Source organism: Cygnus atratus, chromosome 4 (assembly GCF_013377495.2).
Source record: "Cygnus atratus isolate AKBS03 ecotype Queensland, Australia chromosome 4, CAtr_DNAZoo_HiC_assembly, whole genome shotgun sequence".
Taxonomy (NCBI): Eukaryota; Metazoa; Chordata; class Aves; order Anseriformes; family Anatidae; genus Cygnus; species Cygnus atratus.
In genome coordinates this window covers 36,751,829-36,777,460 of record NC_066365.1, presented here as the reverse complement: position 1 = coordinate 36,777,460, position 25,632 = coordinate 36,751,829, and the positions used below count along the sequence as shown (strand labels likewise).

The 25,632-nt window shown below is 41.6% G+C and overlaps 1 protein-coding gene across 6 annotated transcripts in view; it reads right to left on the bottom strand.

The window, feature by feature from the left end:
• Window positions 1–25,263, bottom strand: part of RNF150 (ring finger protein 150) — a 122,699-nt gene extending 97,436 nt beyond the window's left edge. For all 6 annotated transcript variants that reach the window (XR_007708259.1, XM_050710643.1, XM_050710642.1 and 3 more), the window contains exon 1: window positions 24,798–25,263. Coding sequence is in view for 5 of the 6 variants with exons in the window: in XM_050710643.1 (XP_050566600.1) it covers window positions 24,798–25,263 (466 nt within the window). In the remaining variant the exon portion in view is untranslated. The remainder of the gene's footprint in view (window positions 1–24,797) is intronic.
• Window positions 25,264–25,632: the final 369 nt, after the last annotated feature.

The window sequence follows — 25,632 nt, the reverse complement described above, 5'->3', positions numbered from 1 at the left end:
TGGCTTTGCCTTGCTCTGGCTTTACTGCCTACCTGAGGGACCATTTCCTGGCGTGAAGCAACAGCGTGAGGATCAGGGAGCATGGAGGGTGGCTAAGGGAGACATCCGCCCTCCGGCTCTCCTTGGCTGCTGGAGCGGCTGCCTTCAGCCACCCACACTGGGGTGAGCTGCAGTGGGGCTACGCCTCTGCAGTGACATGATGACATGATGCCACCTGCTCGTCAGGCTTGGCTCCAGCTGGCACCCCTCTTTTCCAGGTGAGCATGTCCTAAGCTGGCTCACGGGACAAAGCTCGGTCCCAATTTATCATCCTGCATTCATTATGTTAGCCTTGTGGCCACATGTGCAGAGCAGGACTTTACTCTCCAAGGGAAGAACAGATGCTTCTTTTCAGAATATTGATAAAAACAAACATTTTAAATACTTTTTGTGTTTCAAATACTCTGGACTACCAGCTTTCCTTTTCTACTGAGTGCTACCAAATATTACAGTAAGATAATCGTATATAAGGCTATAAACCTGTGACACTTTTGCTAGCTTATGAGCATTTAGCTGGGAAAATTAGTATAAACAGGAAGTAAAAATCACCTTATCAAATATAATCAAATCACCAAACATCGGAGGAACAGAAATGACCTTAGGAAACGCCATAACCCACTCATGGCCTGGTGACAATTCTTACCTTGACTAATATTTCAAACCTTCTTTTTCCTTCTTAAGGATTTTCTACAACTGCACACCCCCACGTATTTCTCTTCTACTTATTTTTGCTGTTATCTGGTCTTTCTTTGGCATCCTGCATTAGTCTTCTGGTTCTCCAAACATCTGCAGCTTTTTGTCATTTCTATTTCCTCCTCCTCAGCACTCCTCCTGTTTGGAGCTCTGAATAGCCCCGTAGCATACACGCCTGCCTTTTCACAAGATCGTTCTCCTGGCAGTAACAGATGAAGCACAGTGTTGGCAACCAGCCTCTGATGAGTCAATGAAACTGTGTGAAACGATGGCACAGCACATGTAATTTGGAGACAATGTGCAACACAAGAAGGAAACCTGGAAATCTGTTATCAGCCTCTTTCAGAAGGCTCCTCGTCATAGACCCTGGTACACCAGGGCGCTTGACTACATGCCCAACCTCAGAAACAAGCTGTCTCCTCTGACTTCAGACAGGACAGCTGAGGTGCTCAAAGTTTGCTGCTCCATAGGTAGCCTTACTGAGGTGAGGTATGCATTGGACACTCAGCTGTGTTACTGATTATGTTTAATCACACAAGATAAACAAATGCCTGAGGTCATAAACTGCTCTCCTGCCAGCAGTTATCAGCACTACTAGCACTGTACATAATGCCTTTGGTGCATATGGCACTTAGAAAACTAATACTGGAAGCAGAAGGGGAGTAAGATCACACTAAATTTTAATTACACTCACCTGTTGTCTTTTAATGTGGTAACTAATTCTTTTTCTTCTAGAACCAAAAACAAAGAGTGCATTCTTCTTGCATTCAGATATAATTATTGCAGGCTGGTTATATGCTTCATAACAAGATTTTGTGATAGTTGGTATTTTTTACTAGCACTGATTTCTAGCTGGTGATGAAAAGCCTAACAATAAGCCTATGCTGACATAGTTCATAGTTCAGTACCAGCTTTTTAACCCCTCATCTATCCTCACTGACCTAAAAGGTAAAGTATTTTTCTCCTAATCTGTACCTAATCTGCAGCATCTAATGTATTAAAAACAATATTTAATGAAGGCAGCTGCTGGTCTCTACTGTCTACCAGAAACCTTTTGGTAAATGAAAAAATACCTAGGTTCCTCTTCCCTAATAAACAAAGAGCCCCTCTCAAGTGCAGCACAAGCACATATTTTAAATCTAAAGTATGTCCTGGACTCTGTGGGAGACCAAAAGAGCCAAAAAATAATAATCCATGTTTACACAACACTGAGGCCAAGTACATTGATGCTGTACAGATCTTCTGCTTTGCTTGATGTCTCTTCAAAAGAGATGTGGAAGCACTTTAAGCTGCATTTTTAGTATATTACATATCCCCCTCTGTAGAATAAAACAAAATCTTTTTCATTTGCTGTGAAAAATGTTATCCACTCTTTGTTGTGGTCAGTGAAAACCTTCATTTTTTTTCTGCTCTTTTCAATCACCACAAATTTTCACCTTTGCCAAGCTTGCTAACAAAATTACAGAGAAAATCACGTTAATGAATCAATAGTACATCTGTGACAGGGAGACATCAGAGCAGTAAAGATACGGCCTAAAAAAGATTTTAATCATTTAAAATGCATTCTAAGTGTGTCCAGAATCTTAAAGACAGATTTATTCACTGTCTTATTCGAAATTGGATGTTGCTTTAGAACAAGATTTATTTTTCATTTGTGAACATTTAATATTAGTTCTGTAAATTTACAAGTAAACTCATAAATAGAGATGTGAAAAAAGGAGAGAAGCTGTGTACTACCAAGCCACTGTAATATGGACAAAAATGTAATCAGATAATTCACTGCCATCAGCAAGAGGTGTGCAGCTGGCTACTCATGTTTGAGGCTGATCAGACGTACCCCCATAAAATAAGGTCTACCTTGATTTTAAAGACAGCCTGCACTGTACCCATGCCAGTTCAGGTCTGTGCAATACAGACAGCCATCAATGCCAGGTCACGACTGACCTGGACTCGGAGTTTCAGGCAGCTTTTCAAGATCGTGACTTGATTTGCAAAGTTCAGTTTCTGCTACCTAAGCAAAATTCTGGTAGGTCTGAAGAGCATCTGATGATAAATAAAGGCTGGTGACTATAGGAGGTTGGAGCAAAAAAACATAATGGTTCCCTGAAGCTTCATTGAGGAAGCAAGTTGTTATGTACACACAAGAAACATTGAAGACAACTGTTCCTGATTTTTCACTGAAGTCATAAAGAGCAGAAGGAAGGTGCATACAGGGCAAGATACAACACTTTTTACTTTGATGGGAAAAGCTTACTTTGGAAGAGTTGTGCTTACTGTACAGCTCATTCATAGCTCCTCCACATCTGACTGGGGTATGGATAGGAGATAAACTGACACGCAACCATGTCACGTGAAACGTGAGCATGAACGCATCATTTCTACACAGTATCAGGAACTAACACCACCACCACCAAGAAGAGATGGACAGATTTACCTTGGATGCATTCATACATTTTCCAGCGTAACTGCCCTTCCCTGAGCTAAACTACCTTTCTTTGAAAATAGATCTCCATCCCCCCAATGTTTTGGATAGAAAGGTAGACAAGTTTACATATAGCTCTACTGTATGTCAGAATATTATAGCTGTTTCAACAAGCTGCGGCCACTAAAACTGTTTAAGAAGATTAGAAACCACCCTTAGGAAAAACATCGATTAAGCATGATCAGGCATGCACACAGCTAAGAAAAAGCAAATTCATGCCCAGCAACAGTGTGGCACACGACAAAATCACAGTCAGGAAAAAGGGGAAAGAGACTGGAAGCAAGGATGAACTGGTAACAGGACAGGAGGCCATCAAGGGTATGATAAATGTTCTAGAGGAAGAGATGGCTCTGCTGGTGTAGGGAATATCATCAAGCTAGCCAAACTGCAGGGCATGCCAAGATCTGGGGAGAGGGAAGCTGCAGCTGGTGTGATAGAAGTGCCGTCAGACAAAAACAGCATGAACAGCCTAAGGGTGTATATACAGTAGGGAAGGACTATGCCAGCTGCCTGACATTGGGAAGCTGGGGCATATACCCTAAATGGACAGTCCTACACCCACACGTGACGTGTGAGTTATTTACACAAATTCCCCTCCCCTGTTCCTCTAACAAAGCTATCAGCTGTTTTTCTGTAGCCCAAAGCACTTCCAATGACATCTGAATATACAGCAGATTTATGCAGGGGCCTTCCTCTAAGCTGGAAGTTGAAACCAGAAACAGGGGAATCCTTTCTCAACTGACCTCAGATTAGGAAGCCGCTAAGGGGCTTTTGAGCTTTGCCTGCACATTACTGCTCTATTTTGTAGGCAGTGTAATAAACACAGCTGCACTTGATGCTCAACTCAAGATGTAATCCATATGCAGTTCCACTATGCATTTGTTTTGGGAACAAAGCCATTTTTTGAAGTTCCTGGCCCTCCTCACCAGCAGCTGTTTGTTTCTGCTGCAGCGATACCACTCACCTATTGTTCAGGGCCAACACAGGACTAACAGACTGCAAGTCTGATGTGACCTAAAAACATTTTTTTTTTTAAGCCATGCTCATTTTGGAACAGCTGAAAGGGCAGAAAACTGCAATATGGGAGTGGGAAATATATCGCTTAGAGAAAGACAAGCAAGGAAGTGAGTAAGAGAGGATGGGGAGAGACTGCTAAGGCATCTATGCTTCTGAAGAAATTTAATTACACTGGGTAATTAATTCTCCTGTTGTCTCAGTCCTTCCACAGACAATCTGCAGATCTGCCTATCTGAAGTGTTCATAAACACAATAAAGCAGACAGTGCCATGGACAGAAGAGCAAGAAAGGCTGAGTAGACTGGTGTAAAACTTCTAACATTCTTAAAGCCCATAATCTATATGAATGTCTTGGAAAAATTAAAAAGTCCATTAAAATGATCTTGCAGAATTTTTTCAAAGGATATTTTCCATTTCTACTGTTTTCTCAGAACAGCGGAAAAGCATTTTATAAAATAAAGGTTATATGACAAATGTAAAGGCAGTAAAGACAAAGCCACTGCTGTGAGTGTTATGACTAAAGAGGAATTATTCCATTCTCCTCTGGTTCCTGGTAGCTTTTAACAACTCCTGAGTTACAGCTAGTAAGTTACTGTTAGCAAGTTACTGTTAGCTTACAATTGGCACCTCATCTGGCTACTTATGGAGTCAAGTTCTACGCAGTGCACAAGATGCTGCATTAAAACCCGAGATGTTCATTCACTCTACAGAAATATATTCACCTCATCACCATAAACGTGATATGCTGAATTGACGTGCTGAATACTTCTGATCAAGAAGCAGATTTGTAATGCTAATAAATCTTACAGTTCCTTTGATGTAATCCTAATCTAGTAATTTGTCCTGTTAAAAGTAATAGAAAATAATTCAAAATCACCGTGCCCAAATAAATCATTACATTGACATTTTCAAACATTTTTAAAAGTGACAAACTGCACAGGGGAAGCTATCCTCCTATCACTTGCTGCACAGAAGGGAAAAAAAATAAAAAAGCACAAACCCAAAACACTTTTAGCCTGGACTCAGGGAGGGTTTTCATTTGTAACCCTCCCAAGACAGCTGCAGACATCCTTACACACATTCATAGTATCTGTCTATGTAAGTTTCAAAATTAGCCACCCTAGGTGTGTTCATATGTACCAGATACCCTTTGCAAGTATCAGGATATCAGCAGACGAAATGCCACTCATTAGCTAAAAGCATCTACGAAAAGTGTATTAGTCAAATTCTAGGTTTAACATGAAATCTATTACTTCAGTGGGATTGGAGATGCATGAGGAAATGCATTTGGTCCAACTATAGCTTAATATAAGCATTATTTGCCTGGCTTATGTTTCCCTTTCACAGCTACAGTGGGATTTTTAGGAGACTTATAGACCTATAAGGTGGTAGCTTGAAAATAATCCTTAGCAGAATTACAGAATATACATTAAAATGATATATATATGTTTTAAATAGAATCACAAGAATAGCTCATGGAAGAAATGAATACAAATGGACTCCAGTTAAGCACCAAGGAAAATTTCAGAGAATCTTGCCTGTAAAAGAAATCCAAACCAACCCTGGTGTGAGTTCAAGCATACGGAAAGAGTAAGCAAAGCGAACCAAAACTGGCAGAGAAAAGGCTTGGAGAAACAAGGTGCTGCAGGGGACAAGAATGATCTATTACTACTGAGAGAAGGGGAATCTGGAAAGTTGGATTCTGCTCCTGATCCACCACATGATTTGGCCACTCCACCCTTTGGGTCTGTTTCTCCATTATTAAAAATAGAGGCTATTTAGTTGTCCTTGTAAAGAAAGATATACAGCATTTTTAAAATGTAATTATATATTATTTTTCAAGTTATATCAGTTACAGAGCTTTCTTGCAGAGAGACACCTGTAAAAAAATATCCTAAGTACTGCATTAACTAATTGTGGACACCTATTTAATTAAGTACATTTGTTTGCTACCTGCTCTCTTGTCCTACACTGTGATCCGCAGTGTGAACTTCTGCTCATACACACAGCCCACTGAAATTTAAGGAGCACCATCTGGGTACAAACATACACTGAGTAAACGTATAAATAGATCAAGCAAGTTCATTACATGCATGAGGTACTTGCCTGCATTAGCATTTTCAGCATGAGGGCCTAAGATTGTAAAACTGATCTCTACAGATTTCCTACAATCATGTCTTTTGAGTTGAGAAGCTAAGCACTTTAACAGAATTTTTACATTTTATATCTGACCTTTGTGATGGAATACATATATCCAGATGGAGAAGAACACAGAGACCACTCTGACTCATTTCTAATCAAGCAGTTGGAACAATACGGTAGCAACATTTATTTCATTTTTGTACCCAGAAATTATGAAAAACTCATCTCCAGATGGAGTCTCTTGCTTCTAGTACTCTGAAATTCTAATAGAAGGCAAATTTCCATCCCCATTCTGTGACACCTCTGTATGTACAAGCTGCAGGTCTGGATAGCATTGTAAGTTGACTGCATAACACTTTTTATTGAAATTCTAAGACATGCAAGGTTAAGGACTACAGATGATTGAGACAGTTTTTCTTCCTCTCTCCCCCCTCCCTGCCCCCAAACCCAGAAAAGAGCACAGAAAAGCAGCTTTGAGAAAGCAATTTAGAAAATTATTTTTTTCTCTCATGTTCTACGCAACTGCAGCTGAAATGAACCCCAAAGCAACCAGCAGGAGTATTGCCACCATCCCATATGGATGTGCAATAGGGCTGGTTTTGTCTACACTGATCACTCATTGGCAAAGTAACTACATCAGATATCCACATACCTTGGCTCATCTGTGAGTTTAAGATCAGGTGCATGTTATCTATTGTAGTCAATCTCCCTGGAAGAAGCTACTATTTATAAATACAAGTGGGTGTGTGAATAAGGACACCTAGATTTACACTCTCACCCGCATCTATGGACAAAGGTTTCATGCTACTGACTCCCAGAAATGGTATTTAGATGCCTAAATGGAAGTTATAGGCTTAAATGAGTCAAAATCTGTTTTAAGCAGGCACAGTTCTTCCCCTGTACTCTTCCTTTTATAGGAACATGGCAATACCATTCAGCCACAAATAAATCCCTCTTAGCACATACTTCTCAAGCAAATTCCTGATGCTCTACTGAAATGATCTCTCCGGAGCATGCTGCAGGTGCTCATATTTCTAAAAGAAAGCATTTGTCAGTTACCTCTCAACATTTGCAGGCTTCACAGAAAAGTCCATTTCTGCCCACGTTATATTTTGTACAACTGTGACCGATGGTGTTACATGGTTCATTATACCATCTCCACCATTTCTCTTTGAGATTTAGGCGGGCTCTGAGGAGGATGAAAACGATTGTACTTAACATAATGCTGATATCACAGTGCATTGCTAATTAGATCCCTTATTTTTAATATTCGAATGCCAGGGCAGGTCTCTTTATAGTACCTGCTGATCTTAAGGGTTTTCCATGCTGCATCTATCTATAACAGATAGGGTAAGCGCTGTATTCCTCTACCAAAAACTGATTATCTGAAGATATACCAGAGCCAGAAATTTCCAATTAGAATTTTAGATCAAATGGGAATTTCATATCTCTTTACATGGCTTGAAACAAGAATTTGGTATGAAACATTTCAGATCTAAGATGTTCAGAAACCAAATCTTGCAGCAAATGTATCAAACTATATTACAGAGACACAGCTGAGGATGTGAAGGGGATGTCATTAAGTTATGCAGGTGAGTCCAAGGCTTATTTTAAGCTGTTAACACAATTTCTAGTTATTCTCTGAATACGTAACTCAGATGCAGTACCATACTATTTCAGACATTTACATGCTAATTTATATGCCTATTTGCCCCCCTTTAAGAAAACAAGAACAACAACAACAACAACAAAACACCTTCCTCTCCACCCCCCAAATAAACAAACAGAAAACCACATATAGCCTCCCAGGGACAAATCCTAGTGGTAGCTATTGGCAATTTCCTTCTGCCAGCAATATTCCTGCTGCCCGTGTATTTCTATGCTCAGACTGCAGCGGAGACCAATTCTTCCCATACGTGAGAGGACAGGAAAGGAGGGTAAGTTCTTGCACCACAACTTATGCTCCCTCTCTCTTCGTTTAGCTTTTGTGCCTTAGATGACTCAGTGCCTGAGTATCAGCAGATCAGAGCTACCAGCTTAAATCATGAACTCCAGCTACCCTGTTATTTCCATGCTGAATCACCTATCAGGATCTCTCCTTTGATTTCTAATACTTTTATGTAATAGTTACATTTCTCTTAGGCATAGCTGTGCATTTGATATCTCCGTCTGCATTTAGCCACCTACAATTAATTTGTATCAAAGAGATCAAAAGGCAAAGCGTGTTTAGGATACAGCAAAGCCTATATTAACTGAGAGACAGAGCTTTTTGCATTAGCAAACATCTCTATTAGCAGATTCACCATAAGGCATGCTGAAGACTTGCAAAGGGGTTAAATAACCACAGACTTCCAAAACGAAGATATAGGGAAAACTGAAAATAAACCATTTACAGTACAAATCACACCATTCAATATTTTGTCATCAGACCCTGAAAACAGAGAGTGATCTGAAGCATGTTATAGGAGCCAAATGAGATTAACATAGCAGTGGTTTTGAAAATCCCGCAAGCTCTCAAAACAGATCAGCATCACTCGAAACACAATATGCATGTTAGAACAAAGGCACGGAAAGTGCCATGCACTATTTCCTGCATTGTGGCATCCGCAGCTGAACATTATTTCCAGGAAAATTAAGAAAAAACAGAAAAAAGTCACCAACCAACCAGTCACATATTCTGAGATCTTACAGCTACTCTAATCTTCTGTTTGGAACAAATTCGGCCTGCATTAAATGCCATATTAACGTGGTCAGATTGGAAACAAGTAAGGAATTGCTTACTTTGCTCGGCTTAATGTGGATAGACTTTGTTTCTCTATTTCTGTGGAAACAGTCCACATTTATTCAGCATACAGACGGGTGGCATAAAATGTGGATTCTATTCCTTCTCTGGAGACTGCAAATACTAATTTTGAGCATTCTCCTAACAACCTAACAATCACTGAAGCATTCCTCCCGTGACAAAGCTGTCACCATTCCCATTCCTCCTTAGCATACCAGTTAGTGAAGAAAGGTGTGAAAACTATACTGCTCTCACCCTCCTGGTATAGAACAGGTCTTTTTGCAGTGCATCCAGCCAGTATCTGCTTGCAATTCAGAAGCTTTTATTTGAACTATGACCTTCGGCAAGCAGTAACATCTCTTGCAGCTGTTAGGAGCTTGGCTGATCCCTTCTCTTGGAGATCAGCTAGCAGGCATCTGAATACTGCTACCAGGATTGCAAACCAAGCTTTTCAGCCTCTTCCAGCAGCACAGCTCTAACACACACACACACACACCCTCCCTCCCTTGATTCCTTCCATTTCATGCAAAAGCCCTAAGACTTGCAAGAACTAAATGTTAGTTGTCAGTAGGTTTCAAAAAAAATAGTTTTGAAGTTCACTGTCAGAAATATATGTAAGATATTCTCAAGCACTTCAGAAGGTAAGAAAATTAACTTCTACCTATGCCATAAATGTAACAATGGCTAGGTAATTTACACAATCACTCAAGGCTGGGTGGACATTTTATTAAATGAGCTGGAGCATTCAAATTAATACTTCCAGCTTCAAGACACTCACAGGCTGGCCCACAATCTTACTCAATTACAAGATGACCTTAATGAAACCCCAGCATTGTTTGCTGGGTTACTGGAATCCGACTGATGTGTGCAGATCATATGAAGTGCAGAGCGTTTCTACCTAACCCAGGCTGCTGCTGAAAGACTGGTATTATTTCAGTCGGGTCATGATGAAAGGGGTTTTACTGCACTTGACAACAATGTGTTAAACACTATGGAGGCAGCAGAAGATACATCATGAGTTCAGATATTTATTTTCTTGCTTTAACTACTTAGAAATGAAATCCTTAAGAAGTTTTGGCACTGACTTCAGCAGGGTTAGGATTTCAGAAGTAGAGGTTACAAAGTAATGGCATAGGTAAGTGCATTGCTGGCGATCAGCTAACTTACAATGCTTTTTCTAAAGGAAATATTTGGGGGTTGGAATTTTATAGGGTGGCTATTGGCTTTCTCTTCATAACATTTTAAAAAAGTAATAAAATGGAACGGAGACTTGAGAGACTTTTAAAGGGATAGTAGCTAACCTAAAAGTTCAGAAATCCACATCTGAGCTGGCCTAAAAGTAGTCTGCATACAGAAAACATGGCTTGTAAAAATTCAGTTTGAAGCCCAATCTAATCCCAAAACCCCAACTAAGAATTATAGAAACCATCATATTGATGTTGGAGATTTTTTTTCCTGTGAGCTTCCTGTAACTTTTCCAGTCAAGCTGTCTGTATGCTTTTTCAAAGTAGTTAGAGAAGTGGTTATAAACTTCATACATCATTGGTGTCATTCAAACTGCAAGTCTGCACAGCATAACATCTTTCCACAAGAAAAAGGCACAATCTCTTTACTGCTACAGCCTGCATGTGCTTAAATGTTGTGTATATTATTCCTTTAATAATGATAATGACCCTATTATTAAAAGATGGAAAACAAAAATGATTTTTTTTCAGCTGTATGAATATTGTGCACTTGACTAAAAACCTAACACATTCTCAGATCCTGAAAGCTTGCCTGTGCCATTAGGTGGAGATGACTGTTGGATAACAGCATCAACATCAGCCTTATTTTAAAATTAATCAAGCCTGCAATAACTCTCTGCTGGATGGATTACAATTCTGTTGTATTAGACAAGGAGAAGCATGAGAAGTTAAACTAAGGCCCAGGCCAGTGAAAAGCGTAGCACCCTCAGACAGATACAACCAGCCCCACTGCTACTGATGTCCATTCACATTGAGATAACCAAGTATGTTTGAGGCTTGTGCCGATGAATACAGATTTGCAGAGCACTGAAGACACTACTGAGTCACCTCAGGTATTCATTAATACCTGTATACTATACATGAATATCTATCTGGTCCGGCAAGCCTTACACTGCTGTTAACATGGTTGTCTTGGAGCACCCTTACTTATTTAGAGGCTATTAAGAATTATTAAGTTATTAAGATTGTATTATTTCAAGACAAATCTCTGTAACTAAAAATGGCAGTTAACTTGTTAGGAATATCTGTTAATTTTACACTTTCTTCCTCAGAAGTTACAGTTTCTCATCCTCTCACCATATGCCAAACAATTGTGCAAATGGCTGTGAGTGCTGTTCAAAACTGACATGTACCATCGGGAACACTAAGAAACCTCTCCTGAGTTTCTCAAAACAAAATGAAGCTGACAGACTGATAAGGCCACAAGGGAGAATGAAAAACTTTATCTACTGGAACCAAATCTGTAAAACATTACAATAATCATTGCCAAACTGGAATAGGCGTAGGGTATGGAGCTGTGGTGTATCTGATAGGACTCAGATATGTATGTAGTTCCAAATTAAGCAACTCCCTGATTCGCAAGAAATACGTGTGGCTATTCTAAATTACACAAACCTCTCTCTCTAGTTCAACTAGCCAGTAGAATTGACTGGTTAATGTAAATCTCTAAGCAATCTGCAAATAACTAACAAGCTGTCCACACTTCTCACAACTATGACTGTTCCTCTGCATGCACTGGTAACAGACATCAAATAAAAATAGAGTTAAGAAGAGACAGCAACCAGGTTCTGAAGAGTTTGGGTGGCCAACTCTTCCCCAGTCGGAAGGGAAAGAGTGTCACTGGAAGCTGAGAGGCACCTCCGCTCCTCAGGGTGATGGAGACATCTGATAACCCAGAAAGCAGAAGCTAATCAATGTGGAGAAATGAAAAGTAATTAAAACATCTGTTTTATTAGGCGTTTATAAAACACCTGCTTCATATATATTTCACACGTACGTATTATAAACAAAAACATTCTGTTGTAAGGACATTGACTATTCACAATGCAGTGTTACAGGAGGCAATAAGAACCACAAGATTACCCCAGTATTGCTCTTAGTAATAAACCTCTGGGCTACATCAGACACTTCTGCCAATTTCATAGGTGACATTTTCCCATAAAACCACTTTCAGCCACACTTAGTCAAGGTGCTCAACTTCTGGCCTATTCTTTGCAAGAACTAAATGCAAGCTTAGTGATAAGCATTTATGTAAACCTTGTCCTCAACTGGGACATGAAGCATTCTCCAAATTACCTTAATGTAATGTAGATATCAGAAACAATGTCTATGCTAAATTTTAAAATAGCTACCAGTGAGTTTTATGACAGCAAAATCACCATCTTCGCAAAGTGAGAAGTGATTTTTAAGTATGTCTCATTTGTGAATAAGAGATTTTAGAAGTTGTCATATTGATCTATGCACGGGGTGAGACACAGTTACACTTTCCGCCCTGCTAACATTACTACCAAAGTGTCCATTGTTTTACATATGCACAGTATCTCATGTTCTGCAGGCTAATCCAAATATAGATCTGGCTAGTCAATACCAAAGCCAACAGCTTTGTGATAAAACTAGCAGTTAATACCGGAATTGATGACAAATATTTCTAAACTATTGACATAAAGTAAATTGTCCAGAAAGGACCAACATCGTTGTGCTGATCCAGCACTTTATTGCTTTAAAACTAAGAACAAATTTGTGTCAAATGTACAAGATAATCAAAAATCTATACTAAAAATTCAGTGCTTGCTTCATTAGTTTTTGTAAGTCTCATAGCAGAAAGAAGGCTACATAAATCAGCTAATGGGAATGAAACCCTTAATTAAAGGTTTCATGTCCCTTAATTAGAGAAAGAACTGAAAGGTCATGCATATTTAGAGACAATATCAATTCTCTGTTACCAAAAATTTTCTTGAACTACCAACCATTAGAAATTATAAATTCAGAAAAAAATAATTATACAGTCCCATTTTTCTCTTAAGAAAAGGTCATGGCCTCCCTCATAATTTCCATTTCAGTAGGTTCTAGTTAGTAGAGTAGGACTGCAAAAAAAACAACCAACCAACCAAAAAGGCTGTCTGGGACTTAGGTAGATAAAGACAAGAGAATGTCTCTAGAGAAAAAGAAAACGGAAAAAAAATATTTTCTTATGTGGTTTCTTAAGCAGGGGTTAGCAGGCCCTGAGTGGAAAGGACAGATGAGTTCCCTGAACAATCAGCAGGCACTAGCAGATCCTGCCTGCCTTAGGTGGAGCTTATTACTTTCCCATACTGTCAAGCTCTTTGGTAGCTTTCTCCAACTTACTTATGGATCCAGCTGGGCAATAGTCTGTGATCAATAAAATCCCCAATCCTCAAACACCAGGCAACAAGCAAAACTGTGAATAGCAACTAGAAGATATGCAAGCACAAGGCAACCGAGATCCTCATCATCTCAGGGACCATTCACAGCACCTGTCAAGGCAGCAGGGACAAACAGCAACAAGGCAGCAAACAAGAACATTTCAAAGATTGGGGCAGTACCAGTGAGAAATGGGAATCGGTGCAGAGCTGAAAAGGGGATGAAGATACACTGATTAGTCAAATAAGTTTCATGCCCTCTGAGAGGAAGAATATCTCACCTCTGAAGATCTTACAGAGGTGACAAGCTACTTGGATGGCTATTTTCCCCATCAACGTGACTTCTTCTCTGAGAAAAGCTGGTTAAAATGTAACATATCATCAAAAAGGAAAGGAAAACCAAACCATATCCGAACCTGAATTTCTTAGACACCAAGTATTTACTAAAATGAAATCTTTCTTCAAATTTAGAACTGTAAGATCTTTTTTGGAGAGCAAGATCTTTCCAAAACATTTGTTCTTTGAAAGTCCATTTCACTACTAAAGAAAAAACATTCTGACAGAAAAAGTCGCAGTCAGTTTTCCTAGCACCCAACAAGAGAAACTTAATCTTCTTCCGTAAAAGCATGAAAGAGCAGGATCTGCCTCCTCTGTTCATAAAGGAGCATAATTTAGTCTTTTAAGAATTCATGAAAAAGACTTACGAGTGTTCAGCACAAAGCCATTCTATGCATAGCAAATGTGCTGTGTTCTTACTGGTATTCTTCCATTCCGAAGCAGCACTGCCACACCTCCTGATCGCTGGTGTCCCACTCCTCCAGGCCAACCCTGAGCAGCAGCCAGCAGATGCTCTTTAAACCCAGTCAGCTGCAAAGCAAAAGCAACTGAAAGTGCACAGTCCTGCTCCGCTTTCCTTTACAGCCTTTGGGTATTTTTGTCGACCTGGGAGAGTGGGGTAAAAAGGTAAGGTTGGAAAAAAAGAAAAGGGGGAGATGTAAAACACAACAAAACAGTTAAAAAAAAAAAGGTAAGAAAAAAAAAGAAAAAAAAGGTAAAAAAAATACAAGAGAAGACCAAGGGAAAGACTTATCATAACCGGGGAAAGTAAAGAAAAAAAAACACACACACACACACAAAGGAAAAATAAGCAGAAAATGAAGAGGACTGAAGGAAAAATAAGACAAAAGAAAGACTTCAAAGACAATATCATACCAAGACTTAAGTGATTTCACTCAGCTCCTCGAATTCCAGCATGAAGAGTCTTGGTACAATATTTATTAAAGGTACAGATTTCAGGGACAACCAGATGGTGCTTTAAACACATGGACATATAAAGAGCGATAACAGACCAGGCACAGAGATTATACAATCTTGCAAAAGCTGCCTCAGTCAAGGAACATGAAACTGGCAGGTAAAGCTAGGAGACAGCAAACGCATCATAAAAGCTTAAAAATTCACGAGAGGGGAAAGCATATTCTGTACAAGTATAAGCAGCAATCATGAATTCATGAATGACACTGCAGCCTCTGACTGTTCTGTTTCAAAGATTTATTTATTTATTTATTTGAGTACCAACAGACATGCCCCAGAGACATGGCCACAGATTTAACGTTCTCTAACACAGAGATTGCTGAAAGGCCAAGGGAGAAGCAGAAGTACATTTCCATCTTTTAACAGAAAATACTGAAATGGAAAAGGAATACTAACGTTTTAGCCAGCTTTGCAGGACGTAAAGCCAGAAAGATCTTTATCAGATATTGTTATCGAACTCTTGTATAACTGGAAAATCCAAGAAATCTTTTACAGTGAAGCTTGTTAGACACCCTAGGCTTTGATCATGAGGAAATAGAATTACTTCGCTAAAATGAGAGTAAAAACTAGGTGCAAAAGCTTCTTATGTGAACAAACCAATTTAAGCAAAAGAATAAAACCATAAAGCTTATTGTACTCGGTCTGAACCCAGGCAACCCACAACACTTGTTAAACTGACGTCTATATATTTTACAGTAATCTCAAGATGAGAAGTGTTAACTGAAGATGAATCCATCTACTAGGCTCGAGTCCAGTCTTAGTGGTGCTGTATAACATCAGACACATTCAACACAATATAGCAGTGACTGCACTAGAAATGAATACTTTGACTAGGATTGCAAGATCAAGCAGTAAATAGAAGAGCACAGTTTAATGATGTGTGATTTACAACGAAGGAAGCTACAGATTAATGTGATGCATAATTCTCCTTAAAATACATCATCTAGAGAGATTCTTACAATGACTTGCAAAAAAGAAGTGCCTTGCAAGGAGAGATGTACACAGTAAGAGCCAAACCAAAGAACATATTAAAAGGGAGGAAGCCCAAGGTATAAAACAAATCATGAGAAAAAATAATATTCTGTATCATTAAGCCAATGTTCAGGGACAAACGGTGATGGCTCGTAGACAAGTACATCAGTAGCAAGGAGCTGACTTGGTAGAAAAGGATACAGAGAACTGCTTCGTTATGGAGTGCTGGTACCGCTGCCTGCTATGCTAAGCTGTGCTGTCTCTTTGCTTCTCCCTCACTCTGAATTCACTTGCTGTATGATCTCAGATTGCAAACTGACACGTTACCCAGTGCTAGGGGTCTTCTCTCATGATAAAGGCTTCTAGACACTATGGATTATAAATTCATTTTTAAAAGCTATGTCTCATTAAGTGTGTAGCACAAGGGAGCACTCACCAACCTATTCCACATATCCCTGGAGAAATTATATTCCTATGCAGATGTAATGCTTCTATCCATGCCTAAGACGTACACAAGAAACTCCAACCAGGTCAGAAGTTAGGTTTCTGTGTTTTGGGAATCAGAAAGACAAACATTTCTTCCTTCAGTTTTGTCTTCGACTGAAAATAAATTGTAAGTTAAAACAAATGGGCTACCTTCCCAATTTACAGCAGGGAATATTAGATACACAAACATGGTTAAACATCGAATTGGAGATCAAAACTCTGACAGACCCTTAGGTCTAGCAGTATAATTGAATATCACTATGATTATACTGTCAGAAATAAATGAACGGGCACTTCAACTTATTGATGTTATTTGTTAGTTGCTCTTGAGAAGGGAAAGAAATTAATAATTATTTGAAAAAGCTATTTTATCTGTAAGTAGCAAAGAATAAAAGATGCTAGCTTTTCATATTTCCGTGTAAAATAGCAGTAAAACAAACAGGTTAATCTTTTCATCATCTCCTTCAGCTCTCCTCAGTTCAGTTTCCTAAGGTTTATCTCTTAGAATTTATTGAAGAGGAGCCAAAATATAAATAATGCCCTTGTTAAGCCTCTCTCGTAAAACACAGCTGCACAGTGTTACTGTTTCATAGGAAAACCAACCTTCACAACCTTCCTCCATCTACTAGAGCTGTTGTAAGAAGAGGTGTTTCCACATACTCATTTCTGAACTAAAAACTATTATTTCCATCAGGATGGTAAGTTCACCTAAGTCAGTGATTTTCACCCTCTCCCAGCTGGAGATTTATTTCTAATGGGTCCACAAAATGTGTTGAAGAATGGTAAGTCTATTGCTGATGGGCTTAATTTCACACCAACTTCATCAGCCAACACGTAGGTTTATAATGCGTGGGAACCACTAATATAGACAGTCAGTCAGATGGAAGATACAAAGCTGGTAGATTTAATACAGTAAATTTTAAAAGCTGAGATTTCATCTGAGTGATTTGAGTTTTCTCCTCCAGAAAACAGAAAACGTACTTCTCAATAGAATTACCTTTTGAGACATGACATCTAAAAGCACTCGTGAGCAAGCAGGGTAGCCAGAGAACTCGTTGACCCCTGCTCATTCACATTCAAGACCCAGTCAAACTGTGCAGTGGCTGACATGCTCTGTCCATCTAGATATCTTTCTCGGAAAAAAACAAAATAGTATGGAGTGAAATGAGGAGAGAATTGGCCACTAGTGAAGTCCTGGGTCACTTCCTTCTGTGGAATCAAGACACAGCAGAATTAGTCTGCCTGGACATACCCAGTTACAAAATATTTTGTCTTTCTTCATGCAATTGCCACGTACTTCCCTGAAATTGTGAGGTACAATGGTTAAGGTTGGCCTTAAACCTTATGTTATAGCTGTTATGCCTCAATTTCCACAGTCATCTCAGCAGTGAGAATTAAATATTATTGCAAGATACAGCACTGCTATTTAATATCTTCCTACATGTTACTTCTCTTGCCTCAGCACCATGCAGCTGCTCAGAGACTGCATTTGGTTCTGGTGCATCCCAAGACTCCTTTAGCAAGATACTATGCAAAAAAAACCACTGTGGCAGTCAGTACTATCTGTAAATACTGCAGAAAGCTGTCCTGCATTAGTAAGGTGACAGATTACATGGACTACTCAGTCTCTTCCATATCCAATTTCTACGAGTCAATGATTGTATTGTTTCCTCCCTTCCGCATCAAAGAAGTCATCAAGTGACTAGTACTCAAATGCAACTGAAAGGGCAGAAGTGGGGCTTGTCTTGAAATGAATGCTGTTTCTGTGCAGGCTAGTTATGCAGAAGTTACTGGGAAGTGGAGATGTCATTGGGCTATCCCTTCATAAAGATCTGACTCTTCATCAGCCCAGCTTGCGGTGCTCGGAGGCGGAGGTTACTTGAAACTTGGTCATCTCACATGACAATGCGCTATGAGTTCCATCAAATAAGTCTGGCATAATAATGGGTTCTTTTAGTCCTTTGCTTACATGAGAAAAGTAGAAAGCTGTTCCCTTCTCTAACCAGGAAAAGACAGGCCTGAACTAACTGCAGGTTTCTCTCTCCTTTTGCTGCAAGTGGCCATGTGCTCTGTGACATATCATGGGGGGTGACAGCACAGAAATATATCTGCATGAATCAGTGAGCTGCAATAGAGTTAACGCACTAGCCACAGACTGCCACAGTACCCTAATAACACAAGTTAACAAATACCATTTTAAAGCCCAAATACGTAGCAAACAGAGACAAACCATTACTTCATCAAGGGTAAACTGTTCTCTTGAGGACAATATACCAAAAGGAGATGCTCCAGATTAACAGTCAGCAGTTAGAATCAATGCTGATACAGATCCTTTTCTAAGGAAGATTTTCTTCTTGCTATGTCACTTCACTGCAGAGAGCTCAAGGCAACTCTTATATGAAAATCACTGCGAGCAAACGCTGCAGGTAACCAAATGGCATGCAGAAATCTAACCGTTTTTGCAATCAGTAAGCTTGAAGGATCAATACGATTTCAATGAACCAATACTTCAACAGTTTGGAGGGAAAGCTGTATCTTACAACTTGACCCAAAGCTCAGTGGATTTGCTGTGTTCCCACTGACTGCAACTGGCTCTGAAGCAGATTTATAAGCCAGCCATAAGGTTGAAAGAAGATGCAAGATTCAACAAAGCAAAAGGTGTATCATCTAGTGACCAAAATCAGTGCCCTAGCACTGAAGTGGCTGCCCCACATAGTATTTTGTTCCTCTAGTCCTTGTCTAGTCTCCCCACATTCATCCTTTTGAACTCACTTAAAGCTAAACTAGTTACCTAACATCACAAAGCCCCCCACAGCTTGGCGTATATGAAGACATCTGCAATAGAGAGGTCCATAGAACCATACGATATCCCAAGTTGGAAGGGACCCACAAGGACCACCAGGTCCAACTCCTGGCTCCATGCAGAACCACCCAAAAATCAGACCCTATGTCTGAGATCGTTGTCCAAATGCTTCTTGAACTCCAGAAGACTTGGTGCCATGACCACTGCCCTGGGGAGCCTGTCCCAGTGCCCGACCACCCTCTGGATGCAGAACCTTTCCCTAACACCCAGCCTGACCCTCCCCTGTCCCAGCTCCATGCTGTTCCCTTGGGTCCTCATGCTGGTCACGAGAGAGCAGATATTGGTGCCTGCCCCTCTTCTCCCCCTTGTGAGGAAACTGTAGGCTGCGATGAGGTGTTTCCTCTTCTCTGGGCTGAACAATCCAAGTAACTTCAGCCACTCTTCATACGTCTTCCCCTCTAGAGCCTTCACCATCTTTGTAGCCCTCCTTTGGACACTCTCTACTAGTTTTACGTCCTTTTTATACTGTGGCGCCGAGAACTGCACACAGTACTCAAAGTGAGGCTGCACCAGCATGGAGCAGAGCAGGACAATCCCTTCCCTCAGCACCCAGGGTACGGTTGGCCCTTCTGGCTGCCAGGACACACCGCTGGCTCGCATTTGACTTGCCATCAACCGGAACACCCAGGTCCCTTTCTGCAGGGCAGCCCTCTGGCCTCTCATCCCTCAGTCTGTATATACAGCCAGGGTTGCCCTGTCCCTGGTGCAGAATCTGTCACTTACTCTTGTTAAACTTCATATTGCTGATGATTGCCCAGACCTCTAGCCTGTCAAGATCTCTCTGCAAGACCTCTCTACCCTTGAGGGAGTCAACAGCTCCTCCCAGTTTAGCACTGGTCCAGCACTAAAGCACAGCAGAACTAGTAGGCAGAAGCGTGACTCACTAGTGTACGCAGTGGGACAGCTTGTCGGCACTACTGCTGACTCTAGCCAACATTATAAAACTCCAATTTTGGTAAGTATCAAGAAGCAGATATACAAAACCTGCTAAAAAACAGGCTTACGTGATGGATCCAGGAGATCCTCCGAGTCCCTAGGGATGGCAGCACACCTCAGCCATGCCCTAATCGATAGACATCAGTACATCTCTGAGACTTACCTCCCTCCCTGATTAAGTTAGTTTCTATTAGGAATGAATCCTGGCACCTGAACAGAAGATTATGGCAGGCCCTGGAAGCCCAAAATCTCCAACCCTCAATTAATTCACAATTATCCATAAATAAATTCAGTGTGAATGCTATCAGCACATTCTCCTCATTAGAATGCAACAAAAGTTTAGGAAAGCAATTGTTTTAGTAAAAGAACAAATGAGGTAACTACAGTATTGGATTATGCCTGTAAAGAGAGGAATCTTCAACTTCAGTGTTTAATTTGCACAAGTACAAGTTGTACAGCTACAAAGGAGCCCAAAGCCGAAACTACTAACACCAAATCCCACAATATGTAAAAAGCAAGACTAGTCATTGATCAGGAAACAAAAGTCTGAGTACAAAGGAAGAAGCTGTTATTGAACTGAACAGGCATGGACCAAGGCTGGCTATGTGTGGAAGGACACTCCGGGTTTTGCAATGGGATGGCCATGCTCTCCTCATGCAATCTGGTACACACATGCTGAACTTCAGGGCCAAGGAGGAAGGGAAGAAGTCAGAATCATCTTAGACCACACAGGAGATTCATGTCTCAAAGATGCATCTGACAGTTGCTGACAGTATGTATGAGCCATTACGAAAAAACAGCGAGGCATCTGCCTCTCATTGAAAACAGGCTGCCATACATGCAGCATGCGACTGCAAATTTATGATGGCACGCACTGCAAAAGCAGAATACAGAGAACGCAGAACTGCCTGACTTGCATCTGACTGTGGTCCAAAGTACTTAAGATGCAATTTACTTCATATAATAATCATATCCATTTTGTGAGATACTCTGATGCGCTCCAGAATTCAAACTGAATGTTACATGTGGTATTGATTAACGCGGATTTGACTTTTACCCACATATGAACTGTGCACCAGGCACAGCTAACATCCCTCCCTAGACTCAAGCACCTGACTTAGGTGCCTAAGTTAGAAGTGGTCAGCCTAGGTTCCCTCAGTAGCTAATGACAGCTGCAGAGATGGGATTTCCCACCTTCAACTACCTTCTGAAATTGCCCCCCCTTAGTGTCTCCATAGAGCACAGAGGGCATCTGCTAAGACAGGCAGTGAGAACACTTCCAATTAATACGTTATTAAATGTAGACACAGTTGCTAGAGCCTTTTCAGACCTAAATGACAGCTAATTTGTTCCAAATAAGAAAAAATGCCAATCAGAGCCCTGAATGACATTATGGATTATTTTCCTGGAATAAAAAGAGCATCTCCTCTTTATTATTGGAAAAATTGATGCAGGAGAAACAAAAAAGGATCTGAAAGAGAAATTCTAGATGTTTTTGTTCCTCCTCTGGTTAAAACCTACTTAGTCAAAAAGCAAACACAGTTGAACCCAAAGTTCCTATACCATACTTCAAGCCTGTAAAAATAAAGATTCACAAAGCCTATAATCTTATGATGCAGAACCTAAGTGTGTCCGAGTATGAAAACCAGAGAGCTCTGCACTTCCTGTGAACACAGACGTTACAGCTCTACCTCCTTCATCTGGATGTGCAAGCAGTGACCTAAGAGGCTCCAAGAGAGCAAAGACTTTCAACACGGTGAATGAACTGTTTCAAATTGAGCACTTGGTTTGTTCCATCTGGTGCACTATAAATTAATCCTGGAAAGTTGTAGCTAAAGATCTGCACGACGGACTTGCGAATAATACCACCCTGGTTTCCATTTGAGAGGGTGAGGGGTTTAAGGGGCAAAGGGACAACCACCTACAATCCTTCAAATTGAAGAAAAGTATCTTGCTGCAGATTCCTACAGATTTTAAGATCAGAAGGTACGTTTTAGCAAAGATTCATTGTAACTGAAAACAGGAAATATAATTGAAGATACAGCCATTAAGTAAAAATCTTTGGCAGAAAAAGAGAGCTTTGGGGAAAAGGCAGCAAGGGCAATAGCTTACGAAATAATAGGTGAATGTGGTCAAAAAGGGGAATGAAGCATAGCAGTAGATATGAAGAAATAAGAGTGGGGAGAGAGAAACAGAAAGAGAAACACAAAGAGATAAAATGACGGTAAAAGAAGGAAGGCAGAACATATAAAAGAGAAAGATGCACATGAGGAAAAGAGATGTCTCAGGAGGACCAGCAGTTCTTCATGAGAATGGGAGCCACGTTGTTACGCAACAGGACATAGCATTTTCTATATAAGAAGGAGTTTATTAAAGCTTACTTGAAGCCTCAATAAAAAAATCTGTGGGAGGAAAAAAAAAAGAGTAACATATTTCTTTCAACCTTTAAATCGCTTTTTAGGTCATATTTCACCCCCCTCCCCTACAAGTATTTTCCAGGATGGAATTTTCTTCTTCCCACTCCAGGATTTGGTGTGGGCAGAGCACCACAGATGCTGCTGAACTCAGAAACCAAGAACCTGATTCATTCTTTCCTTGAATCCTGTGCTATCATTTAGACTGGGACTGAGCAAACGTCAAAGGCTGCAAGTCAGAAAGACAATTTTACGCAGCTTGTATGTTAAATTTGCCCCAGCACAATGGTGGTACAAAAAGAAGAGTAAAGGTAAATCCAGCTCTGAATCTTTGTATGTTTGTCCAATATTTGTTCAAGAATACTTATTTTTCCTTCTGTTCCAGTAGACTTAAACTCTAAAATTCCCCTCAGTTTTGACTGCATGCAGAGGGCAGGTTTTCCCTAACACAAGACCAACAACTGTTTTTCCAGCTTCACAGAACAAAAATCCTTAAAATGAAGACAAACTCCTACAATCAATCAGCAAAGCCCTTCAGTCTGATAGCGTTCAACAAGTCCAGATTATTTTCCGTTCAGTTTCCGTTCATTTCAGCCTCAGCAACTGTACAATCACACTGCTGGGTATCAATTCGGTACTCAAAAAGGATTCTCAGCATAAGCTGTAAGCAGTCATACGATATAAAAGAAGCTGCCCCCAAGATAAGTGATACAGCAGTTGGATTTTTGAAAGCTGAGGCCACTTTCACTAAGAAAGATTCCTTGCTTACTTCATTTTAGACTTTAAAATAAACAAAAGCTCTAGCATTTTAAAAGGTTAGACATTTTTTACTCCCACTGTTCCTTAATAAAACACCATTTGTGTGGGAAAACAGCTTAGCGCATACTTTAAAAACAGGCAAATCATTAATTGATCCAACATGTTGGCAGTTTTAGAGAAATTTACTGGACAAGCACAAGCGACGCATCTGAAGTTTTGAAACAGCCCGAGCTTTACTTTAAGGGTGCGAAAGTATGCCAAGTTCCTACTATGTTATACTGCCTAGTAAATAATCTGTCATACTTAAAGTAGCAAGAAGTATTATCTGAACAGCTACTAAACCACATGCAGGTTATAAAGCACAGTTTTAAGAAGCTCAAGAGGTTAGGAGTTCCTTGTCTTACAAAACCAATGGAAAATACTAAAGAAAATCTTCCACCGATCTCATCAAAGAAATAAGAACATGCCCAAATAAACAGTTAATCTCTTAAGGAGGCGGCACGCAAGGGGTTCCTTCCAAAAGCACTGCTTTTGCATCAGCAGTACTGTAGCGTTAGTCAGGCAACAAATTGTTTTTCAGCACATCCGTGCTAGCTACTTTACTGACAGACTTTAAAATGTCATTAGAATAAGAGCCTGTTTTGCAGCCTTTCTGTGTTTCAATTTACCCCCAACTCTGCTAAGATTCAACTGGCATGAAGCAGCTGGGCATGATTAGTTACTGGATGCAAACCAAAATGAAATTTCACAATAGGTGGCATTTTAGTCCTTACAGAGCAGGCTGTTGGTATAAAAGAGCAGTGACCCCTGGCACAAAACACCATCCCTAAATATAAATCCGGGGATCTGTTTTTAAATCTATGCTATTTCAGCTCAAATGCTGTTACAAAAACAGTGGGTTTGTTTGTGGACATAACCAGAGGTTCGTGTTGTTTCTGAGAACTGGATTTCTGCTGTGTTAGTTGAGGAGCACACGTTGGGACCCAAGTACCTGTGTGCTGGCACTGTGAGCACCCCATCAGAGGGTTCACCCGGCGAGTGAAGCCCCCCGAATCCTGGACAAAACGTCCCATGTTCTCACCAAATCAAATACTTGGCTTTCCTGCCTGATCCCATGCCTTTTATGCTATCACAGGTGAGACAGTGGACATCGTGCCCCTACTTTATTGCACCTCCTGATACGCGCACATCACAAACACCACCCATCTCCTCTTGAGCAGGTCTCGCTCCCACAGGGCACCTGCCAGAGGACCCAACAAATAACGGGAGCCCCGTGGTGGGCTCGGGGTCCCATCTGTCCCTCCGATCAACCCAAACTTCGCATCTCCCAAACTTTTTGCCCCCAGAGCACTGCCGGCAGCACACCCATCGCTTGCCATGGGCACCCACCGCCCGGCGAGGCCTGCAGCCCTGCGTGCCGCCATCCGGGAGGTGCGAGGCCACCTTCCCTCCGGCCAGGGCAAAGCGGGGCGCCCAGCGGGGAGCAGGGCGTCTCACCTGCGTAGGGCATGGTGATGGTCTCGTTGGCGTTGCTGGAGCCCACGTTGTAGATGACGACGGCCGAGGCGTTCTGGGCGGCGGCGTGGCGGATCTTGTCCTTGTAGGTGCAGTTGCCCCGCGGGATGAGGGCCACCCAGCTCTTGCCCGGCGCCGGGGCGTTGAAGCGGGTGCCGGGGTCGCAGGCGTAGCGGTCGGCGGGCGAGGCGGAGAGGGCCACCTGCCCGCGGGCGTCCTGCTTGGGCGACTGGTCGCCGTAGCGCCCGCACTCGCTCTTCTCGCTGCGGAGCTCGGCGCTGCCGCCCGCCGGGTCGGCGTAGGTGATGTTGACGAAGGCCGTGTACCACTCCTCCTTCTCGGCCACGGTGAAGTCCAGGCACAGCAGATGCACGAAACAAAAGGACAGCAGCCATGTTGAGAGAGCCAGGCTGCGGCACGCTTGGATCACAGACATTGCCATCTTCATCTGCCGGCCCCCCCACCCGCCCCCCCGCAGCCGGCCGGCCCGCCCCCGCTGCCTGCGCCGTGCGTGTGTGTGTGTGTGTGCGTGCGGGTGTGTGTGTGCGTGTGCCCCGAGCGGGGCGGCGCTGCTCCCGCCGGGCGCCGTGCGGGGGAGGGCGGGGGGCCCTCCCTCCCCTCCGCAGCCCGCTGCCTAATTCATAGCGGGGCCGTTTGATTTCCTCGGGCTGGCCCCGGACGCGGCGGCGCCGCCCGCCCTCCTTCCCTCCCCGCTTCCTCCCGCCGCCCTGCCCGCACCACGCGGCCGCCTCCCCCCGCTGCGGGCAGGAGAGGAGCGGAGCGATGCTGTGGCGGCGGTGGGGGAGCGGAGGGTTTC